The sequence below is a fragment of the Photinus pyralis genome, unplaced genomic scaffold, assembly GCF_008802855.1.
Source record: "Photinus pyralis isolate 1611_PpyrPB1 unplaced genomic scaffold, Ppyr1.3 Ppyr1.4_LG7, whole genome shotgun sequence".
NCBI lineage: Eukaryota > Metazoa > Arthropoda > Insecta > Coleoptera > Lampyridae > Photinus > Photinus pyralis.
The window spans coordinates 29,631,518-29,650,025 of NW_022170738.1; the positions used below are offsets into that span (position 1 = coordinate 29,631,518).

Consider the following 18,508-nt stretch of genomic DNA (forward strand, 5'->3'; position numbering starts at 1 on the left):
AAAGTTATACTCATTTGAATGTTGGTCCTTCGGGTCGCGAAGTGTCCCAAGCCTACTAGTAAGCCATAATTTCGCATGTGTTGGTTGACAATGTCGCAAAAACAAAAGATTAACGGTTTGAGTCGATATTTTGTTATTTGGAATTAATTCGGTCATTAAATGATTAAAAAATTCGATGTATCGATTAAAACACCTACCAAGGTATCTTAAAGCGCTGATCGATTGTTTATTATCTAAATAAGGTAGGGGAAATTTGTCCTTAAAAGGAGCGTGTTCTTTTGGAAGTTATTTTTCAACCTAAGATTATGAAAATTTTTGATCATAGTGAAAAAGTATCATACGGAAAGTGATTTGACTTTTTCCCCTACCTTATTTAGATAATAAATAATCGATCAGCGCTTTAAGATACCTTGGTAGGTGTTTTAATCGATACATCGAATTTTTTAATCATTTAATGACCGAATTAATTCCAAATAACAAAATATCGACTCAAACCGTTAATCTTTTGTTTTTGCGACATTGTCAACCAACACATGCGAAATTATGGCTTACTAGTAGGCTTGGGACACTTCGCGACCCGAAGGACCAACATTCAAATGAGTATAACTTTTGTTTGAAAAGTTATTTTAAAAAACTGTTCGACAGTTTTGTTCCTTAACTCGTTTAGTATGCACACAACAAATTTCGTGGAATTATCTCTATTTTCGTTGTCCCGCCAAGAATTGCAGTGGAACTTTTTTTTTCGAATTTTCAAAAACTAATTTCAGATTCGTGATTTTCATGTTAAAAAAACCCCAGATACCAAATTTCGTCGAAATCAGAATTTTTTTTTGCACCCTAGTTTAGGGGTGCGCCCTTTAGGGGTAGGAATTTTGAAAAAAAAATTGCAAAATCGGAAAGAGCATACCCAAAAACCTATTCAAAGACATGCCACCCGACTTTGTAACTCTTATGGTTGCTGAGAAAAAAATTAAAGAAGAAATGCAGATTTCAACACTCTTTGGGGGGTGGCTCCCAAACGAAACACGTTGGACCCTCGGTTTATTTGGAAAAAGTGCTTGTTTTGATGCCCTCTACAACCCGATTTTTTTTTTTCGAACGGTCGTGTAACACCCTGTATATATGCTGATATCTCTGACAGCATTTTGACAGATATTTGACAGTGTATTTGTAGAGTAGATAATATCAAATGTGTAAATAAACACAGCAGATAAATTTGTGATTGTTTATTAGAAAATTTCATCCGAAATGGGTGCAATAACTAGTAGACAACACGCTGGCGTCGAGGAAGTGGACATATCATCAAATCATGCATATAAATATCCACCTCGTTCCGGTATTTTTTAAAGCATATTTAATTTGTTGTATCTAAATAAAGGTGTGTAGGTAACTATTTTGGAAGTCATTTCATTATGGGTGGAGAAAGGTTCGATACACCTCAACCGGAGTCATACTTATTCGGTGAAAACTCAGATTTGAACTTTCTAGGCAGTAGACCGACACCGGTAACTTACAGGAATATAGGACAAATCCATTGCATTATTTAGTAAATTTTAGTTTCCATATCCACCCCCTCAACCGAATGAACCTACAAAGACACTAAAATGTTTGGTGAACATTCGTAAGGAGTCGCTACGATTTGTAAGGGCACCGCCCATAGATTTCGGGAAAGTTAGAGCAGATGGTGATCATAGGGATGGCGAGTTGGGCAAGGGATCACCTTTTAACATTGAATTCACTTTCGATTGCGATGTGAGATGCGCAATTACTGTTTATTATTTTTGTACTGAGGAAATTACATCAAACTGTGTTACGTACGTCAAATTTCCATTGTAAAATATTACATATCAAATTGCAGTTACATTCCAAAGGATCCAACCATAAGTTCTGAAACATTCCGCTATAAACGAGGTGCCAATCAACAGTTTTGCCAAATCGGTCACGTGTTTGAACCTTCTCGTTTCTCTGAAGATGAATTATTATATGATATTGACAGGGAAATGATTCCGGTTGCGATTCATTGTGTTGCCGAAGAAGGACCGGAAGGTGGTAATGTTAACTTTTAATTAACTTTTTTTAACTTTTCTTATAGATATGAGACAATCACATACGACTATTGCTACAATAGAAAAAAGTGCGGATGGAAGTTATGTACTGAAAGCGTTGAAACAGAAGTTGTTCGTTGACGGTTTGTGTTATTTATTGCAAGAAATATATGGCATTGAAAACAAAAATAATGATAAGGTAACTACGTTTGAAAATTGATGAAATTATAGCGTAATCGGTGTATTATGCCGTCATCACTGAGTATGTTTACATAGCTTGATAGAATCAATGGGCTCGTTCATAAGACACAACAGTTACCGCTACGCTACCTCGTAGCGTATCGGTAACAGTTGGGGGTCTTATGTCACGTTCCCTACTTTGACGTATGTAGCGCTACTAAAAATGGCCGACTGCTCCGTAAAGAGCGTAAAAGTAGCGACCTAATTGTAAGACGTATCAGTAACTGTTCCAGAACAGTTGTGTCTTATGAACGCGCCCAATGGAAGAGGATACAGTTATTTGTAACAAGTTGTTACAAATGGGAAAGGAAATTGAATAAAAACTCATAATTTTGTGAGTAAAAAAGACTGAAATATATTACACACACATCCAGGCGATGCCAGAGAAACCTTCTTTGGGACAAAAACCCTGGCATGGCCGACACATCCACAAAACATTTCAAATTGTGTAACAATAAAAATCAAGCCACAAATTTCAAGATTCTAATAGCGTCATTTTTTTTGGAAAAACATCAACGTGCATCTTTCCAGTTGGTTGTTGAACGTCACAAGGGCGATAAACTTTCGCCTAACTTGTGCGCCGATCTTCCTCTTAGGTCTTGGTAAAAACCGAACCACAGCCTTTTTACCGAAGACTCATTCCTTTCAGATCTCTCCATTAATTTTGAAACAACACAGGCGCCGTTCACCAGCCATTTTGTTGACTTCAAATCCCTCGGGTTTAATTTTTCTTACGCTTTTTGCACTCTCGTCTTGCCATGACTTACATATTGTTCCATTTTGAAATACTCATGTTTCATCCAAAAAGACACATTGGCGTCCATTTTCAGATTGCATCTTTTTTACAAACCCATTTAAAAATGGACTGTTGATAGTGTAATATTGGGTAACTCTATTAAACCTTTTGTTAATTTATCTTTTTGATAGTGGAAACCAATATTCGTGCCTTTCTCTTTTAGAACTTGCGAAAGGGATTGAAGTGTAAGATGTTCTAATCGCTGTTTGTGTGAAACCATCAACATCGCTAACGGGTTTCTTACATTGCCTTGCCTTTCAGGACTTTGTAGATGTTTGCCTGATTTTGAAATTTGTAAAATAGAAGTCACTGTTCCCAGGCTAATGTTTAATGCATCCGCAACTTCTGTGAAATGAAACTTGTTACATATACGAATTCTTATATTACTAAAGTAACCACTCACCTCTCTTACTGCTGTGATTGGTAAAAGTGGGCTACCACAAATTTACGAGTCATTGCCAAGAGTTTACTTCTTCGCTCTCCTAAACTGTCTCCCTACATGTTCTATGTAGGTGAGTCTATCCTCACTGCAGGCATGTCATGCTATCATTTGTGTGAACACGTCAGGAATCTTCGTTCCCTTGACATGATGGCTGTTAAGTTTTGTTACTAGACGAGGTGAGCGGCTCTACACCGACCTTTACGAAACACTGCCATTTATAACCACTGAATGGCATCTCGATGACTTCCGTATTTTGTCTAAGCTACCTGTGCAGGGTCTCGAAAGTCTAACATCTGTAATTGCACAATAGACTTACAACGGTATGCTCTTGCGCTTCTAGCGTGCCCGCCGGCGATTTTGTGTGTCATCACGCAATAAAACCAACACAAACGTAAATGACACTAAATACGATTAAACCACAGGGATTAAACTGTCAAACTTTCATTCACAACAAAAGAACATTTTATTTTTCCAAAGCACTCTTCGCAAAAAATGAAAAATTGTATTTTGAGGAAAAATACTTAGACCATATAGTACATGGACTGCTATTCGTTCTATGCTTTCAATACAAAATAGGTGGTCACGGATAGGGGGCGCTGTAGTCGTGGGTATGTGAATCTCAGGGTAAACTAAAGTCGTGTAAACACCACTCGTATCACAAAAACAGCAGCTTCTGTAGCAATCAAGTCGTACGAGATGTTTTAAATGCTATTCTTTATCTTCTATACTTCCACAAATAAGAATAGGTTTGATTTTTTGGCATTTCTATGCGATTAATTATTTGACGTTTGTTAATTTAAAGGTTGACAGTTCAAATCGTGTCTCATCGAACAACTTCGGATAGATTCGTTTACCCTGAAACTTATATACCCAGGCGATGTCCTTGACCAAATTTTAGTTGCAATTAGCAGTCCATGTACTATATGGTCTAAGGAAAAATATGATACTGAACCACCATGTGTGATACATCGTTGTAAAGAGAAAAATAAAATTTTAAAATCCAAAATGGCGTCCATAAAGATGCCATACTCGAATTCTCCATAAAAAAGTGTCTGAATTATGTTTTGGTGAGAAATGTGTAGTACTTACGATTAGTTTATCAAAAAAAAATTGAAAACGGAAATCAAGCGATATTTTCAAAAATTTAAAATTTCTTTTTAGATTATTATTTAACGCGAAAATGTCCACCTTTCTCTCATTTAACCAACTTCCTATTTCTTAGAATAAGCGAGATCCCATAGTGACACTCGAAATTTGGACACCCTGTATACAACGTACTCTTTAGGTTTAGCGGTTTTTAGAAGTTTTCTTTTCAAAATTTTAATTTTGTTCAACATAGAAAAATGTACCGCTTCATAGCGAACGTGAACAAAAGTACGTCTCAAATAAGAGCGATCACAACGCAACCTGTTTTTGAGATAAAGGTAGAGAGACCGTGTTGCGGGGATTTTTAAAGCAGTCTGAGCAGTACCCTTTTTTAGTACACTAAAATTATCCTTCGTTTTAGCTTCAAGAGCGATAGCGTAAAAATAGTGGTGCGTGAAAGTTACGAGGTTAGACTTTCAAAAGTGGCACGTATTATTTGTGTGAGAATTTTATTTTCGCATAATTGCGATTATAGCCAGGCGGTTTATTTTCGAATTGATAAAACTCAAATAAACGATTATGAATCATTTTTTACATTGCAACCGTACATTAATTTAGTTTAGATTTGTTGTAAGTAATTAAGCATTTTGTGACTGGGGTGAACAAGATACCCCGCTTGATTTCCTACGCAATAAAGCTGAAGCGACTCGGAACTTGCCAAAAATTGATCTCATCAAATGGAATTGGTTTCTATAATCATCTCCACGATCCCTTCTTGAGATCAGTGGAAGAGGGGGGGGGGGGGGTTATCTTTCAATGAGGTGTCAACAACAGAACTGTTTTCTACCTCACTCCCCGCTTATCAAAACCGGGGAGTGGGGGGCAGGAACTGACTTTATTCTTCTACTTCTTGGTATTCTCAAAGGGCGGCTGGAACGACAAGACATATCTACTGTAGATGTGAGAACTTAAGTGTCAACACATTGATAAACACAGGAATTTTTTCGGATCACCAAATGTAACGGCTGGTTAAAAGCAAATTCCTCAAAGTTGACTGACGTCATTATACAACGGTATACGGCAGAGAATATAAAGACAATTAATCGGTACACTTCGCCCACAACAAAACCTGGTTAATAAATTGCAGAAAGTCAACCATCAGAGCGGTCTATTATTTTTAAGAATTTGCATATTTGTACGAAGTATTTTAATATTCCTAAAGGAATCGACCCGTGAAAATTATTTGCAGGAAACAGATTTTATATTGTATTTGTTGAGAAGAATCGAATCCAAACAAAGGGTTTTGCTTCATTGATTGGAATTTTGCAGTTAATTTTAGTGATACAATAACTTTGGTTGGATTAAAATTTTAAATTTTAGCATTCAGAGGTGCGTTTATCAGTGACACGTGATCACGAGAGAGGTATTGCATTTTTTGTATACCTACCCAACCTACTTGAAAAGAAACATTGAATTTGATCGCCTTTGTTTTACTGATTATATTTAATGTGATTAAGTGAGGTCTTCGATCTTTGTAAATGTAACTAACACACATGTCCTGTTTGCAAGCAATAATCCATTGCTTTGCTACATCTCGATTTGAAGGGAGACTCCAGTGTCTTCTGATTATAATTTGTACACCTGATTTTAAGACGGCAAACCCAAAAACCGAAAATCCTCACTTGTTTTACTTCGTACGTATGACGTCATGCGTGGCGCGGTCAAATTTGCGTTCGCCTAACGAGCATATCGATTGTGTAATTGTAAAAATATTCAATTCGATTTTGTTGTAGACTTTTACATTAATTTTTTTTAGCCATCAGGTGATGACGATACCGATGACAATGGATCTGAATGCGTTATTTGCATGTGCGACGTGCGCGACACTTTGATACTGCCATGTAGACATCTCTGCCTATGCAATTCTTGCGCAGAGTCCTTAAGATACCAAGCGAATAACTGCCCAATCTGTAGAGCTCCATTTCGAGCACTATTGCAAATTCGAGCTCTGCAAAAATCTGCAAATGCAATTCAACCCGTCAGCCCACCCGATGTAGGTATACCTCAATGATGTCTTAACGAAAAGCTCAAAAGTCAATTTAACAGGGCAGTTGTGATAACATTCCCCCCGGTTACGAGGCTGTGTCATTGATCGAAGCACTGAACGGTCCCGTAATACCGCGACAGCCTCCTGCTGCCATTCCCGACCTTGTGGAGACGCCCGATAACGAACCTGCAATACAGGCGGCGCAAATATTAAATCGCCATATAGCAGAAAGGACGCCTATTAAATCCGGAAAAGATGTGGACCCATCAACACCGGAGGTCTCGCGTAACTTTTCCAACGAACACATTAAAAAACGTGTATTTTTGTGCAGTTCGGAATGTCCGTCTTGCTTTCGCGCGAAGAAGATAACAAAGAAACGCCTAAAAGTCCTTTGTTAGCTTCCGCATGTGGAAGTCCCAAAACCGGAAAAGCCAAGAAAGATATTGTCAGGCATGTGAACGAAAAGTCCGATAAGGAGGAAGTAGGTTTACAATAACGCATAATTTGTTGTCATTTCATTTCATTCGTCACTGATGTACGTAATTATTATATGCAGATACAAGATGATGATAGCGAGGCAGAGAGAATGTCACCTTTGTTGCAGAATAGCGACACAGCTTGTCGCAATAATCATCTGGCGTTAAATATGGATGATGTCGTAGAGCCCATTGATGACACTGACACTGAACACGAAGAGCAAATTCATTCAAATATAAAGGAGAAGAGTAAGAAAACACGTAAGTTTCGTTCCTTACTGTCTTCATTTGTTAAGGGAGTGAACTGAACATAGTTTTTGTAAAAAGTCAATGTTTTTTCCATAAAAAAAAACCTATGGATTTGTTCAAATGATGTAAGGCAAGGCCATAGTGACAGAAATAGTAATCTTTTTAGCGCATTTTTGAAAAAAATACGCTATTATATTCGTTATGGCTGGCAGGCCGGCTGTCCGCGTGAGATCTCCACAACTACAATAGCTAGAGAATTCAAATTTTCACTAAAAGCTTTCTGCTATAGTGTAGATGTGCAGGCACTAGTCTATTTTGAGTTAGATTACTTGTGAGATCGATAATTGAAGAAAATAATTTCGATATGGGTTTCGGAGGTGCTATAATTTTATCGTTAGATAGCGCTACCAGTATAAAAACTTATTATTTACTTTGGGATTTGTTTTACAAAATGAAGACGTACCGTCAATTGAAATTAAATAAAATTAATTATTTAATGCAGCCAAAATGACTCGTGAGATCGATAATTTTAAACTTCGCTAATAAAATACTGACCTGCATGACCAAAAATGCGCTTTAATCATGCATATGCTGATTTACAACTTGTTTATCCAAACACCCATTGAGCCAGTTATAGCTTTCTCATTTATTCTGCACACTTCGGATGAAAGTTTCAAGCTTCTTGTTACATTGCTGTCCAACTTATTTATTTCCGTGTTCTCCTTCTCTGTTACTATTTTTAAGGGCGGCAATCAGTAATAGAAAAAATTCTTGTATTGAAAAAAAAAAGATGGTAATCGGGCAAAAGTTTCAACAAGAGTTTTGGGTTATTAACCTCTTAATGTACCGCACAAGTTTGAAAACGTATGATACGCTAATATGTAGTTGGTAGGAGGGTGAGTGAAATAGAATGGAGGTCATGTATTTTTTGTAATTTTGAATCTACTGTAGAGTGCTTCATTCTTTAGGGTTGTGGGATAGAATTAAGTCACACTGTATATTTTTTATTTCCAGGCATCTCATTTTTCATTGCGGTTTATATTCTTCTTTGTAATTTGTCTATAGCTTTTCATTTTTTTTAAATTTTAGTACCTCCATTTTGTTAATGTACTGGATATGTTTAACTAAATGGTCTGATGCCTTTGCAGTTTGCGTATATGTTCTCTTTATTAATATTAATTGTCATTAATACTTACCACTATTTGGTTTTGATATGTCATGTAAGTATGTATATGTTACCGGCAAACTGCGAAATCCGGCATTTTGCAAAATCCCTAGGCATTTTGCGAAATGACCAATGCAGCAGGCAAAGTGAGAAATGGAACTCGACTTCGCACTTCGCCTACCTCTCTTTAGTGATTTTGCGAAATGCCTAAACATTCAGGCAAAGTGAGAATTCTCGGTTATTTTCCACAGATTGCACGTACAGCTGTGCCAAACGTAAAACCGTAGCGTTAGTACCTTCCCCCATTTGGTATATTCTCCACAGTAAATCCAAAGCGTGACTCAACAGAAAACCCATAGAAGAAATGCAGTCTAAACGTGAGCGCAATATTTAGCGAGTACTTAAATTAAATCACAATCGTCGCGTCGTTTACCATCCAATGGCAACGCTGTATGCACAATCTGTGGAAAATGACGAAGCCTTCGCACTTTGCCTGCATGTTTAGGCATTTCGCGAAATCCCTAAAGACAGGCAGGCAAAGTGGCGTTTCTTACTTTGCCTGTTGCATTCGTCATTTCGCGAAATGCCTAGCCATTTTGCAAAATGCCGGATTTCGCAGTTTGCCGGTAACATATACAAATAACATAGGTATAAAAAAACAAATAAAAATAGATGACTAAAAAGTGCACACAGGTAAATATTCCCTAAAGTACTATTAACAAACAATTAAATAAATAAATATCATTAATATTATTGGAGTTTTCCAGGGTGTATGTAAATATTCAGTGATGCTTTAACTTTAACTATTTTAAGTTTGTTTCTCGAGTTGTTTGCATATATTATTATTGCTCTTCTAGTATAAAAACAGTCACGTCAATCATCGCCGATAGCCGCCCACTGCAAAACTGGTCGCCTGTGAGGTGTCACAAATTATGATATTATACAGGGTGTTTCGAAATTCGCGCACACGGACTGTGGGATGGTGTTATACAACGAAAACTGAATAAAAAGTTCTTGTACCAGTTTTGATCAGACCTGCACTTTTTTTTTTCGGCGTGCTGAAGCTTGTTTACTAGCAGGCAGCCGGCATTTTGAACAACTGTTATAATTACGTACTCGTCATAATTATAGTTCATTTTGAACCTTCTTTTGTTTTTAAAAATGGGTTATTATTAAGTTTAACCAGTGGCGCAGCGTAGGAGGGGCGGAGATTTTTAAAACCGCGGTAGCTCGAAAAATAGCGGTCTGGTGGAAAACTGGTAGAGGAAGTTTTTGTTCAGTTTTTGTCGTATAACACCATCCCATAGTCCGTGTGCGCGAATTTCGAAACACCCTGTATATTCATCTCTATACATAATATATAGTTTGCTATATTTGATTCAAGTTAGATTTTATATCCTGATTTTGATGCTAGGCATTATTTTTTTTAGTATTTCATTGCTTAAGTTATTATTATTGTGGGTGACATTGTTAAACAAAATTCAACAATCAAGTGGACTTACCTGTGAAGTTCGACCATGATTGCATGAGATATCCCGACCAAAGATATTATTTACTACATAGATGTTTGTGCGCGACAAAAGGAAGGGAACGAAGAACTGTGAGAGAAAAAGAAGTAGTTGCTGTTGTGGGTACTCACAAAGTGCCACTGTACGCTACGCCAGGTTTACATCTTATGCCCTAGTCACATTGTTAAGCTGTCGACAATGAAATTGTCACTTTCTTCATGGCTATTCCTGTATCTTTTTTTTGTTAGCGCATTTTCCAATTCATGTTGGAAGGCGCTATTATGACCACTTTTTCTGTCCGTCCGTCTGAGGACTTCATTAACCAACCCTACAGTTTTCAAGATATTTAGTTCGTTCTTTTTGTTTTCGGTAGCTTATAGCTCTGGCACCTGAGTCAAACAACATTTTGACGATTAATAATAATAATAATACGATTTATTGCCCAACAGAATAAAATTCCAATTATAGGAAAATTAATAATCTAAAAAAGCACAATAACTAAATATACTAATACGCCAGAGCTGTCACAAATCGTTTAAAAAACGATTTAAATCAAAGATCAAAGATGCATTTCATTTTAACAAATGATAATAAATCATTTTGAGATTTAAATATTTTTTGTGATTTAAATCTTTTTAGAAAGTATTTAAGATACTTTCAATGTATTTAATTCATTCAAAAAGGTTTAAATCTAATTTTCTTAATTTAAAGCACGTATAAAGATTTAAATCATGTAATGATGTAATGATTTAAAGGCTCCGTTAACTTAGCACCACCATTTCAAATTTTTGACTAAAGACAGATTGCGCTAAAATCTCTATGGCTAGCGCCAGCTAGCGCCACTTTGAGTTCAGCTAGCGCCATTATAGATTTTGCAAAAAAGCTCTTGACTTTCGGGGGGTGCTATGTTAACGCTAGCACCACCATTGCGTCCGATCACTTCCAAAAGCAAGCGCTGTGTTCGTCAGACCTAGCGCCAGCTAGCGCCACAAATTTTAGAGCTAGCGCCACCCCCCAATAGTGCAGGGGGCAATTTTTCCTAGCACCACCATTTTGTTTTTTCGGGTAAAATTTTGACGTTTTGTGTTCTGCTGACCTAGCGCCAGCTAGCGCCACAAATTTTAGAGCTGTCATCAGCCTCCAATAGTGTGGGGGGAGGGGGCACCACCATTTTGTCTTTTCGGGTAAAAATTTGATGTTTTCTGTTCTGTAGACCTAGCGCTCAAGTTAACCTAGCGCAATTATAAATTTTGCAAAAAGCCTTTAACTTTTGGGGGTGGTTTATTAGCCTCTAACACCACCATTGTGTTCGATGACTACCAAAAGCAAGCGCTGCGCTGTGTTCTTTAAACGTAGCGCAGAGCTGGCGCCCAATCCCCAACATTGTGGGAGTCCTTTTTTTTTATAATATCACCGGTTTGTTTTTTCGTGTACAATTTTGCTATTTTGTGTTTTGCTGACATCTCCCAGATAGAGTCAAAATCTTAAGAGTAGGCGCCACACCCAAGTAGTCTGGGACAGTTTTTCCTAGCTTTATGACTTGGCACCACTGAAATATTTTGGATTAATTTTCTAGTAAAACGAGTGGTATGGTAGCTGAATCTGCGGCAAGTATTAAAATAAGGAAATACAGTTCAATTATTATAGAACAGAACCATATTTTTATACCTTTCGCAGTAGAGACATTGGGACCTTGGTGTAGAGAAGCTCGAAAATTTTGTAGAATACCTGGGAAAACGCATTACCAATATTACTGGGGAACCCCGAGCTACCACTTACTTACGACAAATTTAAGTATTGCCATACAACGTGCAGGTAACGCGGCCAGTCAGTGTAATGGGGACCACGATCCCCATGGAAGAAAATTATCATTTATTAACGAGCTCCTAGCGAGTTTATAATTTTGCGGTGCCTGTCCGTCTGTTAGCACGATATCTCGATAACGAATGGAGCGATTACGATAAAATTTTGTTACCACCTTCTCAAGGGGGGCCATTTTTTCAAGAGACTTCCACTATGAGGGACAGTAATTCCTGGGGAGTTGCAGGATGTGTTGTTATTGCTCTCAGGTGTTCGACAATCTTGCATTCCCACTTCATCGGGTTCTTCTTCTCATGCAGCCACTGCTGCACCTGATGGTAAGTTCTAAATGAATGTTCTACCTGGTAGCTGCTGAAGTGGGGAGAAGCGCAGCCAACTTGAACAGTGAATGTATAGGATGCTTTGAAATAGCTTGCAAGTAACACTGGTAACGAAAACAAGCCAGATCTTCAGTGTTCTTTACTTCAAACATGATTTCATTTTTCCAGAAAATCGAAAAAATACGAAAAATGCCTACTTTTACACCCTCCGTAACTCTGGAATCGTTGACTTGAGCAAGATTATACACAAGACCATTTTTATTCACAATTTAATGTAGATTATTTTGGATATGGTACTTTTCTCGCCAAACCCCATAGTTTTCTAAATATTTAAGAAAAACACCAAAAACTACTAATTTACCAACTGGTGTAACTTTTTACCAAACAATATGTGGACTGTATAGAATAATTTGCAGTTAATGGGAAACTTTTACTTTTGATGTTTAGGTTAAGCCGTTTTGTCGACTAATTGCACCGTACTATATTATGAATTTTTCATTTTAAAATTTCCATATTAGGTACTGTTTCTTGTGAAATTTTTCTGTTTTGTGCTCTACTCACTAAACAATTCTTTTTGTTAAGTCACAGTATTAACTTCACTACCACAGTATTGCGAGCTAAATCGTTTAGAACACAGCGCAGTGCAAAATTTGAAAATTTCAACGAACGTACCTACTCATAACCTATATAAAGTCGTTAAATCAATCAACATATTTGTTAATTCTGCTAAAAAACAAAGAAGCTGCAGTTCTTATATTATACTAATGTGTAATTTCCGTAGCTAACTAATTTTTATGGTGCAAATAAGGCATATGTATTTCATATGATTAATACACTCCATTAATATACGACCAATCAGCTAGGTGATTGTTTCAAATTCTAACCAATCAGATGATTTTTTATCTGATTAAATGCTAGGTACCTTTTTACAGCGATAAAAATGCGTGTAGGAATAGTAAAATATGTAGTGGTTGTAAAATTTACTGTCTTTTATTAATCTCCCTAAAATACACTCGACCTTGGTCAGGATAATTTTATTTTTAATTCACTCAAATTTTGTTGCCTCCTGGAAAAAACCTTCGATCAAAAGCATAATATTAATAAAATCGCTCCAGCTAAAACTGTCGCGATTTTATCACACTTTTGGTTCCGAGTTTTTTCCGTTGCAACAAAACTTTCGTGTAAAAATAAAATTATGCGATTAAAAATCAAGCTCTTGTGTATTTACTCTCGATAAATTATATACCTATGTACGTCACGTCGACTACTATCTAAAGGTGTTTTTTAACAATGCAGATTTACCAACATTTACACAATTGACGCGCCTGTAAACCCTTGATGTGACAAGTAATTTACAACTTTTGCGCATTCATAAAGGATTTAAGTAAGTTTGCACCTGCATACCTCACCGTCAGTTTACTTCGAAATAAAGGGTTACAATCTTGCTACTTTATATACAAATTTTAGTATTTTTATTGGAACTTTTTACTTTAAACAGAACGATCAATCCAAAAAGTAAAGGATTTCAAATTGAAATAATAGTGCCATTTTCGCAACGACGTGTAAGTAAATATAGAAAACGGGCTCCTGGGTAAGGCTACAGCATTTGCAAAACAAAATTTTGAACTTGGTGCTAGTTTTGCTTTTATTTAAAGTGTATATTGTTGTGTTATTTTGTTTTAGTTGTAACTTGAAAGAAATTATAGAGCGTCTGGATGTGACAATTTTGTTTAGTTCAATTAATTAACCGGGGGGGTTATTAATAATTTGAGACACAGGATTGCGTAAATTTCATGTTATAGTTTTGGTTCAATTTCTTAGAAGTGTTCTGTTTTTATTTTATTCCTAGAATTTTTTTCGATGTAAATTTCTTTTTAAATTTTATTTGCCGTTAACGAGGTATAGCGCGAAGTAGAGATAAGGTTCTTCGCAGAATTGCCGGGCGTACGTGCCGTTTAGCAAGAAGTTGAAAAATCGACGCTTCGCGTGATTGGCGGAAGGGATGTTGAAGAAAGGAGAAGGGCTTTTGGCTTAAATAGAAAATTTTGGAAGAGAGCGGGGCTTTTTGGTCGTTACAAAGCCAACCGCCGCTTCTTCGGTTACGTTATTTTTTGAATTTTGTGGAAGTTTCTTGCGTAGTGGATCCAGGTTTAATTAGAATTTTGTGTCTGCCGTTTTAAGAAGAATTATTGAGAAGTTTAAGAAGTTTGTCGCCGTCCTGTTTTTTTTATTTTTTGCGGAAACACGGAAGTTTTGAATTTGTGGGTACCCGAAGAGAGAAGACGTCGGTGTTTGAGTGTTTGGTTTGCGTCGGTTACGGTTACCTCTTTTTATCGGAGTACGTTTCTCGGACTAATTTTAAAAGTAAGTAGTAGTTAGTGGTTTGTTTTGTCTTGTTTTTTTTGTAATGTTTGAGTAATTTGTTTTTTTTTGTGTGTGTCATTTATCTGTTTAAAATTGTAACAATTTGTAAAACAGAAATTTACGCAATTTTTTGTCTGAAATTAAACCAGTCATTGCAATCCAGGTTTTGTTTATTAGAGTCAAAGAGAGGTAATTGTCGGCGTCTCTTACTTTGTTTCAAGTTTATTAAATCTGGGGGTAAAGTTTCATATTGGAATTTAAGGATTTGGTTAAGCCTCCTATTTATGTCATTGTTGGAATGCTGTAGGGTGGCAGAATCCAGCTGGACCTTGAGATGCGGATAAAAATTTTGTTTTCATTTTAATTACAACTGAGCTAGCTAGAGGGAAATCGTGGGATTCCCAGAAGTTAAGGTTAGGTCTCACAACAATATGTATGAAAGTTCATTTAATTGCTTCCATAAATAAGAAAATTGGCACCACACATCATGCACAAAACCAAATTTTGAAACTGGCGTTAAATTTGCTTTTATTCCAAGTGGCTATGTATCAAATTTCTTTTAAATGCTTCCATAAATAAGAAAGTTTTCAATCCGGTTTGTAAATGGTCGAGATGCGAAAAGAGCACTGTGAATGTTGATCGATTAGGCTCAACTTTTGGAATTGCGTTTTATATGGCTAAAGCTATACACATATTGAATTTCATACAATTCGGTTCATAACTCACAGAGATGTCAAAAGTGCCTACTTTATTTTTTGGTCTACATTGCCAATTCACGAACTCCGATCTACAAATTTGATAAAGAATCCATCTACAGAATTTCATCGTAAACGGTCAATTCGTTATCGTTATCAAGATATCGTGCTAACGGACAGACGGGCAGACACCGCAAAATTATAAACTCGCTAGGATTTATAATTGCGCTAGGTTAACTTGAGCGCTAGGTCTACAAGAACATTTTTACCCGAAAAGACAAAATGGTGGTGCCCCCTCCCCCCACACTATTGGAGGGTGATGGCGCTAGGTCAGCAGAACACAAAACGTCAAAATTTTACCCGAAAAAACAAAATGGTGGTGCCAGGAAAAAATGCCCCCCGCACTATTGGGGGGTGGCGCTAGCTCTAAAATTTGTGGCGCTAGCTGGCGCCAGCTCTGACGAACACAGCGCTTGCTTTTGGAAATGATCGGACGCAATGGTGGTGCTAGCGTTAATATAGCACCCCCCGAAAGTCAAAGGCTTTTTTGTAAAATCTATAATGGCGCTAGCTGAACTCAAAGTGGCGCTAGCTGGCGCTAGCCATAGAGATTCTAGCGCAATCTGTCTTTAGTCAAAAATTTGAAATGGTGGTGCTAAGTTAACGGAGCCTGATTTAAATCTTTTCCGATGATTTAATCGTTTTGTGACAAAAGGTTTGTAAAGGATTTAAATTCAATAAAACTGATTGGTCTGATGATCTTGCTCGAAATCCTCAACATCATTCATCAATATGCCTACCATTTCTACCGTATTTTATTGTTATTATTTATTAAATTAAAATATGTGCCTATTTTTTTGCGAAAGAAATTTTAAAAAACCAAGACATCGTCAATCTCAGTACCTATACTCGATTTTGTAATAAATACATATAAACGTCTACCGAAATAAAACCCGGGTTAATTAGCTTAGTCAGGTTGAAATAAATCAAGAGAATTTGTTAGTATGTATTAATTAAATCGTCTCTAAAAGATTTAAATCACTCAGAAACGATTTAAATCTTTTCGAAAGTATTTAAATGTTTTTAAAAGATTTAAATCATATTTTTAAGTTCAAAATCAAAGATAGTTTTCATGAAGATTTAAATCTTAAATCAAATGATTTAAATCGAAAAGAGTATTTAAATCATAAAAAAGATTTAAATCTTATTAAAAGTGACAGCTCTGCTAATACCTTAACCGCTAACCTAATAAAAACCAAATTAAATGATATTAAACTTAAACAAGATTAAAAATATTCCATCAATCTTTTAAGATCAGATACTGAGCAAGTGTTAATGTCACACATATTAGCAATTTTGTTAAAGTTACTTACCATAACAAATATTGGTGATTTACAAAGTAAGTTTGTATTGGCCTTAGCACAATTGAAAGTAGGTATATACATTACGAGCCGAAGAGCGTGGCACATGGAACCGAATGAGGGAAAGAAAAGATTAATGTGCGCATGCGCAGGATGCGCAATAACCGACATTGTAGTTCAATGGTAGAGCATTGGTCTCATAAGCCGGAGGTCGGGTGTTCGAACCTTGGCTGAGGTAAGAATTTTTTATCTGTGACAGAGATGGGAATTGCCTTAGGCCAACTTCGAGCAATCTGCCGGTTACTCCGAATTAGGTTTTCCTGCAGTTTTCCTAATTTGTAAGGTAAATACCGGAGTAGTATAGAACAACTTAAGACCTCCTGCAGAAGCACCTCTAAAAAGCATTATGCGGGTCACTCTGTAATTGGGCGCAAGCCTGTTGAGGGCCCAGAACAAGAGAGGGGACTTTCTTATTTATTAATATATTTTGTTGATACTTTAACCACAGATACTTAAAGTAAAGGCAAACATATCTCATATTGTAAACATTAGATGTGCGTATGGGCAGTCTGTCAACTTCTTTATTCATGAAGGCCTTTTTTTTTAATTTTAACCATAGATGCTTCTAGTAAAAAAAAACACAATATCATTACCCAAGGCAAACACATCGCATATAGTAAAAATCAAATGCGGGCATACGCAGACTCCAAAATGCCAACTTTTTACATATGAAGGTCTCTCTCTTTAAAATTTTATTCTTCATGTTTTTCTTTGCCTTCATTTCTTTTGTAATACCATAATTGAATTGCTAACCCTTAGCTAGCTTCTTTAGTTCTTTCAATTTGCGTTTCAATTTCTTATTCCAAAAGTTCCCTTTATTACATCGTTCACCATCAACCTTAAGAAATTTACTTTCTCACGTTGAGTTTCTTCACACACTACATTATTCTTGCTATTTCAGTACTTCCCTTAGTATAGTACTATACATGGATGCGGTAGCTAGCTAGTCGCTTGCACTTTTATCCCAATTTTGAGGTTATATTATTGTTCAGGGATCATTTCCGATCCTACAATTAATATACCTTTGTAGTTTTAAGGACTATGAACCTTTCGTAAATTATTTAATTATTATTTCTCACACTATGACAGTGCTGTATTGAGAAAAGCTTAATTTGGTAATATTATTGGTTTTATTTTATGTTTCATTAGTACGAAGTGGCGAAGAAAAGGAACGAGGCGACGACTCAGACTATTACACACCAGAGGAGCCAGGTCCTATTCACTCCGGTCCCCTGTACGAACATTCAGTATCTTCAAATTCGGCCGGTTCAATGGAAAGTACCCCACAAAAGTTACCCGGCACTCCTCTATCACATGCAAGTATTCGAAGTAGTGGAGACAGTTATACTAGTGGATCGAGTACACGTCGACTGTTAGTGGCAGAAACTGCCAATGCTGCTATCGAGAGAGCTATCAACATTTAAATGTAGTTTGGTATTAAGTTATTAATTGGGTGAGGTTAGGTGGCGGGCGCGTCAAAATTTTATTTATAATTTTAAGAATATGATGACTTAAAATTAATTGTTATAACTAGTCAATTGATTAGGTCTGAATTTAGAATCTATTTTAATTGTGCATTTCAAGTTTACTTTAAGTAAGACTAAGAACGTTAATTGTAATTATTACATTCTCTATATTAAATTGGTCATATTGGAATGTTTTTTTTTTTTGCAGTTCCTTGATTAACCTGCTATGTCAATATGCATGGTCACTCTATTAACCATCACACCACAGCTGTTCAGTGTTTAATATGAAAGGAAAAAATTCAATCCGCTAGCGGCTAGATCAACAAGATGACAGTATGTGTAAATAGTATGCTCAGGCCCCGTTCGC

At 36.5% G+C, this 18,508-nt stretch overlaps 1 protein-coding gene across 2 annotated transcripts; it reads left to right on the forward strand.

Annotated features, from left to right (window-relative positions):
- The first annotated feature begins 1,148 nt into the window (after window positions 1–1,148).
- Window positions 1,149–18,331, forward strand: LOC116175731 (E3 ubiquitin-protein ligase MGRN1). Of its 2 annotated transcripts, none has more exons than XM_031493998.1 (10): window positions 1,149–1,336; window positions 1,387–1,505; window positions 1,558–1,814; window positions 1,859–2,049; window positions 2,093–2,244; window positions 6,426–6,662; window positions 6,716–6,934; window positions 6,988–7,137; window positions 7,213–7,393; window positions 17,825–18,331. In XM_031493998.1, the coding sequence occupies exons 1-10, from the start codon at window positions 1,249–1,251 to the stop codon at window positions 18,097–18,099; spliced, it is 1,869 nt and encodes a 622-aa protein (XP_031349858.1). In that variant the 5' UTR covers window positions 1,149–1,248; the 3' UTR covers window positions 18,100–18,331. The 2 variants fall into 2 exon arrangements, with proteins under 2 accessions (XP_031349858.1, XP_031349859.1); XM_031493999.1 differs by having other exon boundaries at window positions 1,150–1,336; window positions 1,859–2,046.
- The last annotated feature ends 177 nt before the right edge of the window (window positions 18,332–18,508 follow it).